The 12,795-nt window shown below is 35.1% G+C and overlaps 2 protein-coding genes across 4 annotated transcripts; one reads left to right on the plus strand and one right to left on the minus strand.

The window, feature by feature from the left end:
• Positions 1-693: 693 nt before the first annotated feature.
• On the plus strand, positions 694-6,254 carry LOC103992384 (zinc finger CCCH domain-containing protein 31). The gene is made up of 3 exons (XM_009412059.3): positions 694-932; positions 1,727-1,787; positions 5,191-6,254. Exons 1-3 carry the CDS (start codon positions 854-856, stop codon positions 5,948-5,950), a joined length of 900 nt encoding a protein of 299 aa, XP_009410334.1. The 5' UTR covers positions 694-853; the 3' UTR covers positions 5,951-6,254.
• Positions 6,255-6,576: 322 nt separating this feature from the next.
• Positions 6,577-11,163, minus strand: LOC135584671 (AT-hook motif nuclear-localized protein 10-like). Of its 3 annotated transcripts, none has more exons than XM_065158842.1 (6): positions 11,017-11,163; positions 10,184-10,635; positions 9,512-9,564; positions 8,059-8,190; positions 7,603-7,767; positions 6,577-7,043 (listed from the first exon to the last, which is right to left on the minus strand). In XM_065158842.1, the coding sequence occupies exons 2-6, from the start codon at positions 10,569-10,571 to the stop codon at positions 6,897-6,899; spliced, it is 885 nt and encodes a 294-aa protein (XP_065014914.1). In that variant the 5' UTR covers positions 10,572-10,635; positions 11,017-11,163; the 3' UTR covers positions 6,577-6,896. The 3 variants fall into 3 exon arrangements, with proteins under 3 accessions (XP_065014914.1, XP_065014915.1, XP_065014913.1); XM_065158843.1 differs by having other exon boundaries at positions 7,603-7,764; positions 10,905-11,083; XM_065158841.1 differs by having other exon boundaries at positions 10,905-11,083.
• Between the last annotated feature and the right edge of the window lie 1,632 nt (positions 11,164-12,795).

A 12,795-nucleotide genomic window follows, 5' to 3' on the forward strand; every position in this document is an offset into this window, starting at 1 on the left:
ATTACTGATATGTTCTATATTTAGGCTCTTTCTCTGATTGCAAATCGGGAAAACGTTACCATGTAAGTAGAAAATCTACATATGATTCAGTGAATCCGTTTTAAGATTTCATGTAGCTTTTTTACCATCAATGATGCTTAACTTAATTAGATAACCACAATAAGGCAGAGTGGAAAAGAAGGTTAAAGGTTGATTACCAACAAAAATTTTGAAGGTATTAATAGTCTTAAAAAAATTATCCTACAATTAAAACTTGTCTTCACCATTTATTTTTTATAGTAAAAAATAAAAATAAAAATAAAAAATTCAGATACACGCACTTGTTTGAATCCCAAATCAAATCCAGTGGTTAGATCCTCCAAGCCACGTCCATCAGAAGTCACGTGCGCGCCACACGACCCCTTCGAGCTGGATTCAATGATGCGGACGCTCGTGAGAGGGGCAGTTTAGTCATTGCGAACAGATCATTTGCTCAGGCCAGATACCAAATAACAAAGTCTTGAGGTACCCACAATTTTTACACCGATTGAGAGTCGCACGGGCCCCATCATCTGTCCATTCAAGGAACGGGTGGATGACTGAGTGGGTTCTTAGGGTTTTTTTGCCTCGCGGGATCGTCGCCACCACAACGCACTAGATTGGAATCACACGGTTGACGTCCGCACCCACTGCTGCATCTCCTCCAACCTCCTTTTTATTCATTGTTTGCCAGCTCTTGTCGGGCAAGCTAGGGTTTTTGCTGCGCCTCTGTCTCTCTCGCGCGCTCCCCTCCCCTCGCCTCCGCTCCCGATCTAGGGTTTTATTCAGCCCCTTATCTTCCGCAATCCTTCGGTCCGCGGAAGTTACTGTCGCCATGGACGCACGCAAGAGGGCGAGGGCGGACGGAACCACCAACGGGGGCAGCGGCGCCACCGGTCCGAAGCGGATCAGAGGTACGCCAAGTTGAGGTTTTCTGCTTAGCTCGTGTAGGAATCTTGCTAGATCCACCTAGTTGGTCCGGATCTAACTGTGATCTAGGGCCCCCTTCTGTCGGCTTGCTTGTTGCTCGGTGGTGTTAATCTCGTACCGTAGAGGTGGATCCAAAAGCGAATATGCTGTGATGCTATTGTTTTCAGACTATAGCTTTACTTGGGGAATGTCTATCAGATGTTCCTATGTTTTCCATCTGCTTGTTGCCTTAATTGTAGATTGATGAATCATTGTCATACGGTAAGAATGATACTCAGTTGATCTATGTATGCTGAATCCTCATGATCAGCAAATCTTCCTATTTGATTGTTCAGATGTTTTGGTTGATCATGTACATTAAAAAGAAGCTCTTCTAGTGGGAGCGTTTGTTGAAGCTCATATGAGTCTTTTTTGTTCACATTGTAAGCTAGTTAGGATACCATCATTGAAGACACACTATAAACTAGAAATTATTTTGGTATTACTACTGCAGGTCACTAGTATATTCTCGTTGCTTTCTGGAGTCATAAATCTGATTACACTGCAACAATCACACATACTTCTCAATCCATATTTCTATGCTTCTGTTGCTATTTTTACCAAATGCAGCCATTTGAAATTCCGAAATCACTACATCAATATTCACAAAATTATCTTTTTTAATGACTACAAGATTCCTGATTTGTGATTGATAATATAATTCAGATATGTCAGAAGCATGAAGATAACTGATCACTGAAATTTTAACTGAGAACACATAATTAATGTTATGCTACAGAAACGGACTCGAATCCATCTGGTCTAGGAAGCAAATCGAAGCCATGCACCAAGTTTTTCAGGTTCTAATTCTAAACTGTTCAGGATAAATTTCAAGATGAACTTTTTTTAATCATTATATCTTAGTTAACCAGCAAATTTGGTTGATAATTTCATATTGTGTAATTTGTTAAGGCTAATGAATTGGTCATGCTAGCTGTCATTACAGGTTATTATAACTTTATCAAAGCTAATGAATCAGATGTCTAAGCTGTGGCACAGGCCCTGCTGGTAAAACCAACCTAAGAAGCTTATTGAAAAGTATAAATAGGGTATTTGTGGAGGTGCACGAGACATGAAGACTTCACTGCTTCAATGAAACCTTGAAGAATACCTACTGTAATGAAGATATTATTAATTGTTTCTTTAAAATACATTGTTGTGCCTAATCTTCTGTTTCATAACAGATTTATATGATGCATATCAAACTTCCATCTGGGCGGAGGGAGGTTTTAGGGATTTCCATTGTAAAAGTTAACCAATTAAAATTGTTTCAATAATGTGTATCATACTCAAATAGCTTTTTTTTTATACTTATAACAAAGCTAAAAGTTTGCAAGGTATTACAGATTTGAAGGTGAGAATGTTCCATATCATATTTTAGATGCGCAGAGGAATAAAGCTGGTTTCTTACAACCTTGTCTCTTATGTTATATCACAGGGACTAATACTTGCTATTTATAATGGTTACTGTTCCTTGAAGCTTTGTCGTTCAGCATCTCATTTGCATTTTCATTTGGTATCTGTGTAATTTTCTGGTTTGCAACAGAAGTAATTTTATGTTTTGAATTGTCGCAAGTTTCCCTACTTTAAGATAGTCATTTGTTGAAGCCGGTACCTTTAAGTAAGAACACTTTAAGTAAGAATGGTAAGATAAGTTTGTAAGAAGATCGTTGTTATTGTTAAGATAATTTTGTAAGACAATTGTGGGGTAAGATAAGTTTGTAAGAAAATTGTTGCTATTGTTAACAGACGTTTGTAAGAAAATCATTTCGAATGATAAAATAATTAGCAAGAAAATTGTGATACATGCTTGTACTCCTGGTTCATGGCTGCCACCTGCAGGCAACTTTAAACTCCAGTTTTTCTGCTATGGAACAACCTGTATTTACCAGTCCAACCAAGTGCCATCATCAATATTGATAGCACAATACCAATACATATATTTGGTTTTTATTTTTGTATTATTTTATTCAACGTTGTCACGTGACGTTAGTCTCAATTTACAATTTTGAATATTACATCTATGTTCAATTTACATATGCTAAAAATAAGTAAAGATTCAATAGAACCAGCTGCCCAAGCATTGACCGCGTCATCAAGTCATGATCTTTCAACTCTCAGATGTTTCTCATCTACAAGTGTTGCAAAAAACCTGTAAACAAACAATGTCATTCAGTTTATTGTCTGAATGTACAAGTAGCTAGAATATTGCTTGATGCACGAGGGTGCCATGGACACACATCTGTCTTATATATGTAGAAGTACTCCAAGTGTCACTTTGTAGTTATTAGACGTTGGGTTGAACTTGGAGTTTGATATTATCATTATTACTGTTTAGGAAAAGATACTCTAAGAACATCACATGGTTGACTTTTTTGTATTTGCATATTACTTAGACTCATCTTTTGATATTATGCATTTATACAACACCAAGATGAATATCATAATCTATAACAAGTTATAGTTTCATGTGCATTCTTGAAAATTATATTACTGTTCATGTTGCATCAGGTACTTAGATTGACCTCATGTCAGATGCTTGATACTGTATTTGTCCACTTAAAGTTGTGTTTGATTTGATGTTAAAATAAATGTATATTTTCTTAGCCCATCTGACTAAGTTTCATCCCTTTTATTTGTTTGGTTGTTAACCTTGGTAACTAGCTAGGTGTATTGCATATCAAAGAACCATAAAAATGTGCAGGAAGAGGAAATTTGAGAATATATGGCTATTTATTAAGGTCTATGCTTTTGTACTAAATCTTCATTACCTAAACCATTCAGTAGGGGATGAGCTTTCAGTTAGAAATATCTAAAGGAAAATATTTAGAAATCCAATAGTGGTACTATCAGAAATAAACCGCTGAGGTAGACAATGGGTTTTGTGTTCATTAATTGGATATACCCTTTTAAATTAAGCATTAATCTAATAGTACGTTTGGAATGAAAATGAATTATTGCTTATGCTGTCCATTTTGTGATAGATGAAGTCAATGCCATAGGGCTTTTTCACTGTTTGTCCTAGATGATTTGATAATGCTAAGGATAACCTATGCCATTTATTTACTAATCGTGACACCATTCCATGAGTCATGAATTATTAAAAAAATAAGAGGACTGAGAGGTGATTTTAGATGAAACAAAGACTTTATGGTTAGTATTGTATTGAAAATATATTGTTCTGATTATTTGTTAAAAGGAATAAATTTCCGATCTAGGAATATATCCATTGAGGTTGATTTCATTTCCCCTTCAAAGAGGTTGTTACTTCACTCTTGCTTGTATAAAACCTTGGTAGTTCTTTACCTGACTCCAAGCATGTGTTCTCTCTGTAGGTTTTTTGTTTATAAATTTGAAACGTGTTTTGTTTTTAACTTGGGATTTTTTAAAACAAAAATAAGATAGAATACTAGGTCAAATGAGTACAGCCATCCTTAGTTTTTAACTAAGGATATTGATTTGTATAGAGCTCAGTGGCAAAAGAGGATCCACGAACTGACCTCAAGTGGATTGTTAACTTTGATGTTTTGTTGTTCTTGTTTATCTTTGACATGCACGTGTTCTTTATTGGTCTCCATTTCTTCAGTTTGAAGAATAGCCTCTATTTTGGGATCAGCTATGGATAGCCAGATGAGATCTCTTGAATTGTCATTGTGATTTAGAAATAAAAGGCATGAAATTAAAATAAAAAAAAAATCTTTGGCTCCCAGCTGCCTGCTGCTTCTCCATAGTTGATTTTGTAAATGTTGCTGCTTTTGTTTTCTAATGATGCTTGCATCCTTCATTGATTGTAATGTGTAGTAAGTATAACATTGCTTTTTTCATGTATAGTAACTATGTCATGTGTAATCCATATTTTTCATGATTGTGATATACTTATATTTCATTATGACCTTTTAAATGCCAATGATGAGTATGTATTTTGAAAGGTGTTCTGATTAACATCTCAAGAAATTATTTTATCTACTTTTGTATATTGTTAACAATCATGATCGTGTCAGAAGTTGGAACTGGCCTTAAACTGCCTGAGTTGATTTTTTAATGATGAGATTTACCTGGAATTGTGATAGTGTTTTAGTATCTTTACTTGTGTGTTGTCTTTATGTAACACGCCAGCTCTTCTGTTTCTTGTTTCTTTACTTAAATAGCATTGGTCCCTGTCCAAGTAGAATATATTTTCATCAAAACTTTTACGTGATGCAGCACTGCTGGGTGCCCATTTGGTGAAGGGTGTCATTTCCTGCACTATGTACCTGGAGGCATTGCTGCTGTTTCACAGATGACCAATTTGGGCAACCCGACAGTCGCTGCTGCCAGAAATCTTATGCCTCCTTCAACAATCCCCAATGGTCTGCCCTCTTCTGCCGTAAAGACGCGCATGTGCAACAAGTATAATACTGCTGATGGTTGCAAATTTGGGGAGAAGTGCCATTTTGCACATGGGGAATGGGAGCTTGGAAAACCTATTATTCCATCCCATGATGGCCATATGGCACCCTCAATGGGTGGAAGATTTGCAGCCAACATGGAACCGCCTCAGCCGACTGGCCTTGCTGCTGCAACAAGCTTTGGTGCCTCAGCCACAGCAAAAATTAGTGTTGATGCTTCTCTTGCAGGTGCCATTATCGGTAAGGGTGGGATGAACACCAAGCAGATTTGCCGCATTACAGGCGTTAAGCTGGCAATAAGGGAGCATGAGTCAGACCCCAACTTGAGGAACATTGAGCTGGAGGGAACATTTGATCAAATCAAACATGCCAGTTCCATGGTGAGAGAACTCATCGTTAATGTTAGTTCTGCCACGTCGCTACCACCAAAGACTTCTGCTGCAGGAGCCCCAAATGCTTTGGGCAGTAACTACAAGACAAAGCTATGTGATAATTTTACCAAAGGCTCTTGCACATTTGGTGATCGATGCCACTTCGCCCACGGGGCGAGTGAACTGCGCAAGACTGTTCTGTGAAATGCTCTCTAGTAAATCTCTCTTTTAAACGGTTCCTATTAGCCCTTGTTGGTTGCCTTTGCATTGAGATCAGACTCACCACCACCTTGTTAGTGTTTTCCTCCTGTGCTGTAGTTGTTCTATAGCAGAGAATGACTTAAGAGACCTGTAGTACTCATAACTTTAGAGCATTTAGTTCTAAAGAAGCTGGTTTTTTTCTATTTTGCTCAGTTGTTGGAATAGACCTGCTAAAGCTGTTTGGTATTAACTAAATGTCTACTGAGATGCTGCTACAGCTTTTCTGCAATGTATCTGCCTTCATATACTTGTTATCTTGACTATGATTTCTCATGGTCTATTATCAGACTGAATCTATCTTGATATGGAGAAGAAGGCTTTAAACTACTAATAGCAGCTTGTCATTGTGTTGGCATCTTGTTGTTTATGATTATTAGCTTTGAACTTGTATGACAATCAGTATATAATATCCATATTTAATTTCACATTTGAATTGGAAAAGGATTTAAATAGAATTATAAAGACTTCATGAGCGTATTATTATCAGTATAGAGAAATTATAAGCGTTGGCAGAAGAACCAAAAATGACCGTCATCTTCTTAGGAGAAACAACATTGTCACCTCATAAATGGCCAAAACAAGAGCTCAATAATATTGGATTATAAATTATGTAATGTCTATACATAGAACATTTGTATACAACCTGTATTAAACACAGAGCAGATAGATGACAACCCCAACCCAAAGGCTGGTGGTTTGACATAAATATTTTTCCTGAGCATAAACTAAGTATACATGAGATATAAAGATGAGATGAATGCAAAGGCTTCCAGATTTACTGCATACTAATGACTAGTAACGTTACAGAGCTATGCTAAGGTTATTCACAGCATGCTTGACAAGCTCCACTTTGGTATTCATCCGTACGATAAGATGAAGATGGTGATGCTCAAGCTGAGTAGCTCCCGGTGAGTGGATTTGTCGTTCCGATGGTTTCTCCTAGCATCAAAAGCTTTCCAGAGCCAGAAGCGGGCTCTGAAGCATGAGCCTGCTCAGCTTCCTTCTTCCCTTCAGCAGTGAAGCTGCCCACAATGATCTGCAATGACCAATTCTTTGTGATACCAACAGATCACTGAGTTGAAGAATTGGACAAAATACTCAAGTTCAATAGCTACATAGGTAAAATCGCTTGAAAGAAGATATCGCGACCTTTTTCAACAGCAATATAACATCCTTTCAAACAGTATCACGTAAAAAGATTGCTAAGACAAACCTGCTGGGTGAAAATGCACAATTCTTATACTGGAAACATCATTGGTTCTTGTGCACAATTCAACAATAAGTTTGGTTTACAATAAGATGTTCATTGACTCATCACTTAAACCAATGAAAGTTTTTAACTCTCAAGGAGTATTAAGTTTTGTAAGGGCTGTATATGTTTAATCATAGTAAATGATGTGAGAATCCGAACAACAGGTAATAATCCTCAAAATTTTGTGTAGAGAACATCTCGGTTATATATTCCGATACTAAGTTTTGAAGATAAGAGGGTGATGAACTTCCACAAATAACAAAGAAAACAATTCATTGAAACAGTCACTCTATTATGTGTCAGAACTGATCCATTCACTTAAAGAATCTCAAACAAGAATCACCTGGACAGGGGAGGCTGCTGTCAAAAGCCCTTCCACTCCACCACCTAAAACATGACCATCTGGACCAGCCAATGAAACACTGAGACCACCGGTTCGGCTGCGCTGCCCACCACTCTCAGACAGCAGGAATGATCCAGATAGTGACAATATTTCAAAACGCCCCTGCTTTTAAAGGTTCAAGAAAATGTAAACAAAAACCAAAAAATAGGTAAAGTTGTGAAGACTCATTGAATCCGTATGTCTCGGATCATCAGTATACTGAAGCAGATAATATTATGATATCATTAAATTATTACCAAAAACAAGGATGATCTATCAGCAATAGCAATATGAAAGATCAAAGCAGATAAACTGGCTATAATGTGTCACGAATTATGAAGACAAAGCTTGGTGGCAAAAAAGGATCTAAGCCTGCAAAGATAATTTAAATACAGATGGCAAGTTCCCAAATCAGACCTCATATGTTACAGTACCACCAGATGTTGCAGCCTGACGAAGAGTCACATTTGAAATTGCACCATTGGCAGACAGAATACAAACTGCACGGGTGCTTTGCTGTGAGAACGCCATTATCTTTGCTGATACATCCTGAAATATAGCAAGCAGGTAGTTACAGTTTAGAATTGACTAAGCTGAACATAAATTTTAAAACTACATGCAATACAACCTGCAACCTAATCCCAACTAACTTGTGACTGACTTCTTTCTCGAAAGAGTAATCAGAATGATTATTTAGAACAAAAGGAAGAGTGACCAAGACAAAAAGAGAAAATCATCCACACAGAAGATACCAACAGGGTGCAGTTGATCTATCCAGGAAATCAAATAGAATGGTAAAAGATATATCTGATGAGAAATGGCACAAAGAAAGTGAATGCAGGGTGTCTGTTGGTGGCCTTGCCATTAGACATTATACAAGCACCATAACAGACTTCCAGAATTAGGTCGTGAGGTATGTGAAGGCTTTATTTGTAGGAAAGAGCATCTCACAAGTAGGTCGCCAAATAGATCCAGTCATCAAGAATTGGATAGCTGTAGCAGAGCCCACAGGGTAAATCTATAAAACAAGTGACAGTGACTATTTAAAGTACGGATTCCATTCTGCAGAATATTTGAATTGAGATGTCATAAGTTAATTGAGCTATGCGTCTCTGTTAATTGAGCCATTTATTAGAATCAGATTAGGACAATCAATTTTATACCATTTATTTCTTTTACCTAATTTCTCAATGCAGAGAACCTCCTTTCTGTTTTTTCATGTATATCCATATATTCCTCTCCCTTTGATCGTGGTTACTTGAAATTGCAATGATCAGATCTAATGATTCGCATTGCGATTATATTATATGTGACAAGCAATGATAAATCAATATCTAATTGTTGCATTTAACTCAGCACCAAATAAATGAAAAGCTCATACATGGGTTCAGATAAGATGCCAGCTATCTATTTGATGACAATATATGGATATTCACTTGATCAGTCATCTCTATTAAAACTCTGGATGAGAATTTTACCAACAAAATATGACTATGAAGTTCAAGTTGTTACATCTTGACCTACAATTGGGTATTGCATGCAAAAAAGTTATGGGCTACAAGAAAAAAGGGTGATGCAATATAAGATATAGTAAACATATAACATGCAGATAAGCAGAAGCTGAATTTTGGATTTTTACTAATGACTGCTAATAATAATATATTATAGTTCAAAAAGCAAAGAATAGTAAGCAAATGAAATAAAACAATGCACAAAGACTCCAGAAGGCAGTATACCATAATTTGCATCTCTCCCGTGAGAATATGAGTTTTCTAGCTTAACAAGGATCTGAACTCAAATAAAGTGGTCTCTACCATAAATAAAGTGCTGTGAGTAAAGGTGTCCCATTAAAACAAAACAAAATAAGTACCTCTCCAATCTTAACTGTAATAACATGTGGAATAAATCCAGCCCCTGCTGAACCTGCAAGCAGTTGTCCTTGTAAGAACAAAAAATGCTAAAGATGCCAATGAAAAATTTACAAAAGACAACAATTCCAGTAGAGGTTATCCAGACAACAAGAAAGTCATTATGAAACAAAGTTTCTAAGAGCAAATTAATAATCAAACGATGATAACAGAAAGGCTTAATATAATCTTATTGAGAATGACAGAAATGGTATACAGAACCCAAATTTTAAATCAATTAACATGTTATATCTAAAAAAAATCTGTAAATTCAATAAGAAATAGACACAAATTGCCAAGGAAGAACCACATGAAGCTTTAGTTGAAGTTGAACCATATCATGGGGAGGCTTATAACTATTCCAGAAATTAATACCAACATATAACTAAGAACTACGGCTTACGATGTGTCACATTAAAAGCATGCAGTGATAGATGGCAAGGAGCAAACCTTGCCTTATGTAAACAATCATTTCTTTTATTCTGATAATTTATCAGAATGGTCATAAAGCAACTTCTGATATTTCATTCTTTGCAACAATCTACTAACAGAATCAGACTCATTCCTCGTTGGAAGAATAAGTAGAAGCATGTGACTACGAAATCCAATTGCAATTGGGTGAGAATCTAGATTACCCAGAGCTTCTAACTGCTTTTTCTTGCTTGAACCCGGTGGACGGCCTCTCGCTTTCTTCACGCCCTCTGCCGCAGCTGTTGCTGCGGCATTAGCAGCAGCAGAGAACGCTCCAGTGGTCGGAGGAGCTGCAGGACCTGCGGACACTGGGTTCACCGCAAGGATCACTTTACCATCAGGACCATACTTCCTTGGCCGGCCACGCTTCCTCTTGAATGGCTCTCCGGTGCCAGCACCAGCACCGACGCTGCCGTTGCTGCCACCGCCCGCTCCTTGGTACTGTGAGGGAACACTACCACCGCCCAGCGGCACAGATTCATATGCCGCAATCCCGTTCGAGCCGTCGACAACCTTTATATTGAACACAGGAGGCTGAAACCTTGCTTCCATGGATCCACACGCTTGATGTGTTACCACTGTTACAATCCCAACCGTAGACGACGAAGAGAGATCACTGCTTGCCGCCAAAAAAGATAAAAGAAAAAACAGATTTTTATGATGCCCTTCTGATCAAAAACCTCGACTTTACACTATATTATAAATTTCAGGTATTAAAAGGGGAAATTCTTCGAATTTTAATCAATTCTTTTTCCTAAAAAGAAAACAAAAGAAAACAACAAAATCGTAGTTTTATACTTCGAATATCTAATTAAAAAGAAACAAAATATAATTAACAAGAGGAAGCCGATAAGAACCCTAAACCAAAGGCTCAAAACCACTAACCGGACCAGTAGACGGCCGGGTATGAAAGAAAAGGCCGGCTTTAGGTAAGAGAAAATACAAATCCCGACCCCTAATGTCAGGTAATTAGAAAAGAAATTAAAATATAAATTACGAGATCCGGTGGGCCGAATCCACGCAAAAATCCTCTTTGGTACGAAAGGGGAGGACCGGGGAAGGCGAAGAAGAAAGCACCTGCGGTGCGAGGTGAAAACCCTAGAAAAACCTTGCGGAAGAATCCCCGCTTCGGAGAAAGACAACAAATTTGTGGGCGGAGTGGAGAATTCAGAATTCTCCCTTTTGATTTCACATGCAAACCACTGTGCTTCACTGGAAAATTTTGTATTTATTATACATGCGTTTTTACAATAGGCAAGTAAGAAAACCCCCAAATCGCTTTCCAAAAATTAGTAATATGGCATATAAACGGACACTCACTCCCCCCACTTTGGTATCAATTTTTTTTTGTAGTATTATTGGTGGATTTATTTTTCAAATATATATATTAATTAATTCCAAGACACGATTTATTACCTTATTATATATTGTTATTCTAAGATCTCCTCCCAAGAATATTTTATATTTGGTAAATTAACCAAGATATTCAAAAATATCACGAGGATAATATATGACTTTGATTTTTTAAAAATATGTTATTTTGAATCCGTAATTAGTACATGCTATATATTATTATTACGAGATCTCCCTCAAAATAAAAATAAATCAGTAAAACGTTTTATATATGGTAAATAACCAGGATATTCACAAATAGCCCATGGGAAAATTTTATATCACTCTTTTCTTACATATGTATATACATATAAATACATATATACAAGTATGTAAATATATGTATATATGTGTATACATATATGTACACACACACATACATATATATATATATATATATATATATATATATATATATATATATATATATATATATATATATGCTTCTATTTTGACATGTTATAATTTTTTGATCATTATAATAAACACAATTTAAATGAGTAAAATAAAATTAAAACATACCAAAAAACATTTGATATATCACATTATTATACAAATAGGTATTTATAATAATTTAAGAATAATATTGCTCAAATAAAAATTTAAAATAACTTATTACAGTATTTTAGATGTCATAATAAAAATATTATAATATAATTTAAAATATTTCGTATGATATAAATAAACTCATAACCTCAATCAAACCAATTATATATATATATATATATATATATATATATATATATATATATATATATATATATATATATATATATATATATATATATGTATGTATGCATGTATGTATGCTTCTATTTTGACATGTTATAATTTTTTGATCATTATAATAAACATAATTTAAAATGAGTTAAATAAAATTAAAACATACCAAAAATCATTTGATATATCATATTATTATATAAATAGGTATTTATAATAATTTAAGAATAATATTGATCAAATAAAATTTTAAAATAACTTATTACAGTATTTTAGATATCATAATAAAAATATTATAATATAATTAAAAAATATTTCGTATTATATAAATAAACACATAACCTCAATCAAACCAATTATATATATATATATATATATATATATATATATATATATATATATATATAACCTTTGATATTTCTATGTTTTTTTCTCAAAAAGCACCTTTTTTTATTTTTTATAGTGTTTTAAACTTTTAAATTTGGATTAATTTTTAAAAATATCAAAATTTGGGTTTTTTCTATGTTGGTAGCTCTCATTTTTATTTTTCTTGATCATTATCTTATTTGTCAATATCCCAAAATACCTTCAACTGACAAACCAAAAAATGTTAAGAGTCATAGTGTTTTTATTTGCGTGGCAAAAACACTAGAAATTCTAATAT

Source organism: Musa acuminata, chromosome BXJ3-7 (assembly GCF_036884655.1).
Source record: "Musa acuminata AAA Group cultivar baxijiao chromosome BXJ3-7, Cavendish_Baxijiao_AAA, whole genome shotgun sequence".
Lineage (NCBI taxonomy): Eukaryota > Viridiplantae > Streptophyta > Magnoliopsida > Zingiberales > Musaceae > Musa > Musa acuminata.

Coding starts and splice junctions, on each gene's coding strand:
- LOC103992384 (XM_009412059.3), top strand. CDS start 854: ATGGACGCACGCAAGAGGGCGAGGGCGGACGGAACCACCAACGGGGGC. Junction 933..1,726: donor CGGTCCGAAGCGGATCAGAG/GTACGCCAAGTT, acceptor GTTATGCTACAG/AAACGGACTCGAATCCATCT. Junction 1,788..5,190: donor CCATGCACCAAGTTTTTCAG/GTTCTAATTCTA, acceptor TACGTGATGCAG/CACTGCTGGGTGCCCATTTG.
- LOC135584671 (XM_065158842.1), bottom strand. CDS start 10,571: ATGGAAGCAAGGTTTCAGCCTCCTGTGTTCAATATAAAGGTTGTCGAC. Junction 8,191..9,511: donor TTACAGTTAAGATTGGAGAG/GTACTTATTTTG, acceptor GCTATATTTCAG/GATGTATCAGCAAAGATAAT. Junction 7,768..8,058: donor GTGGTACTGTAACATATGAG/GTCTGATTTGGG, acceptor AACCTTTAAAAG/CAGGGGCGTTTTGAAATATT.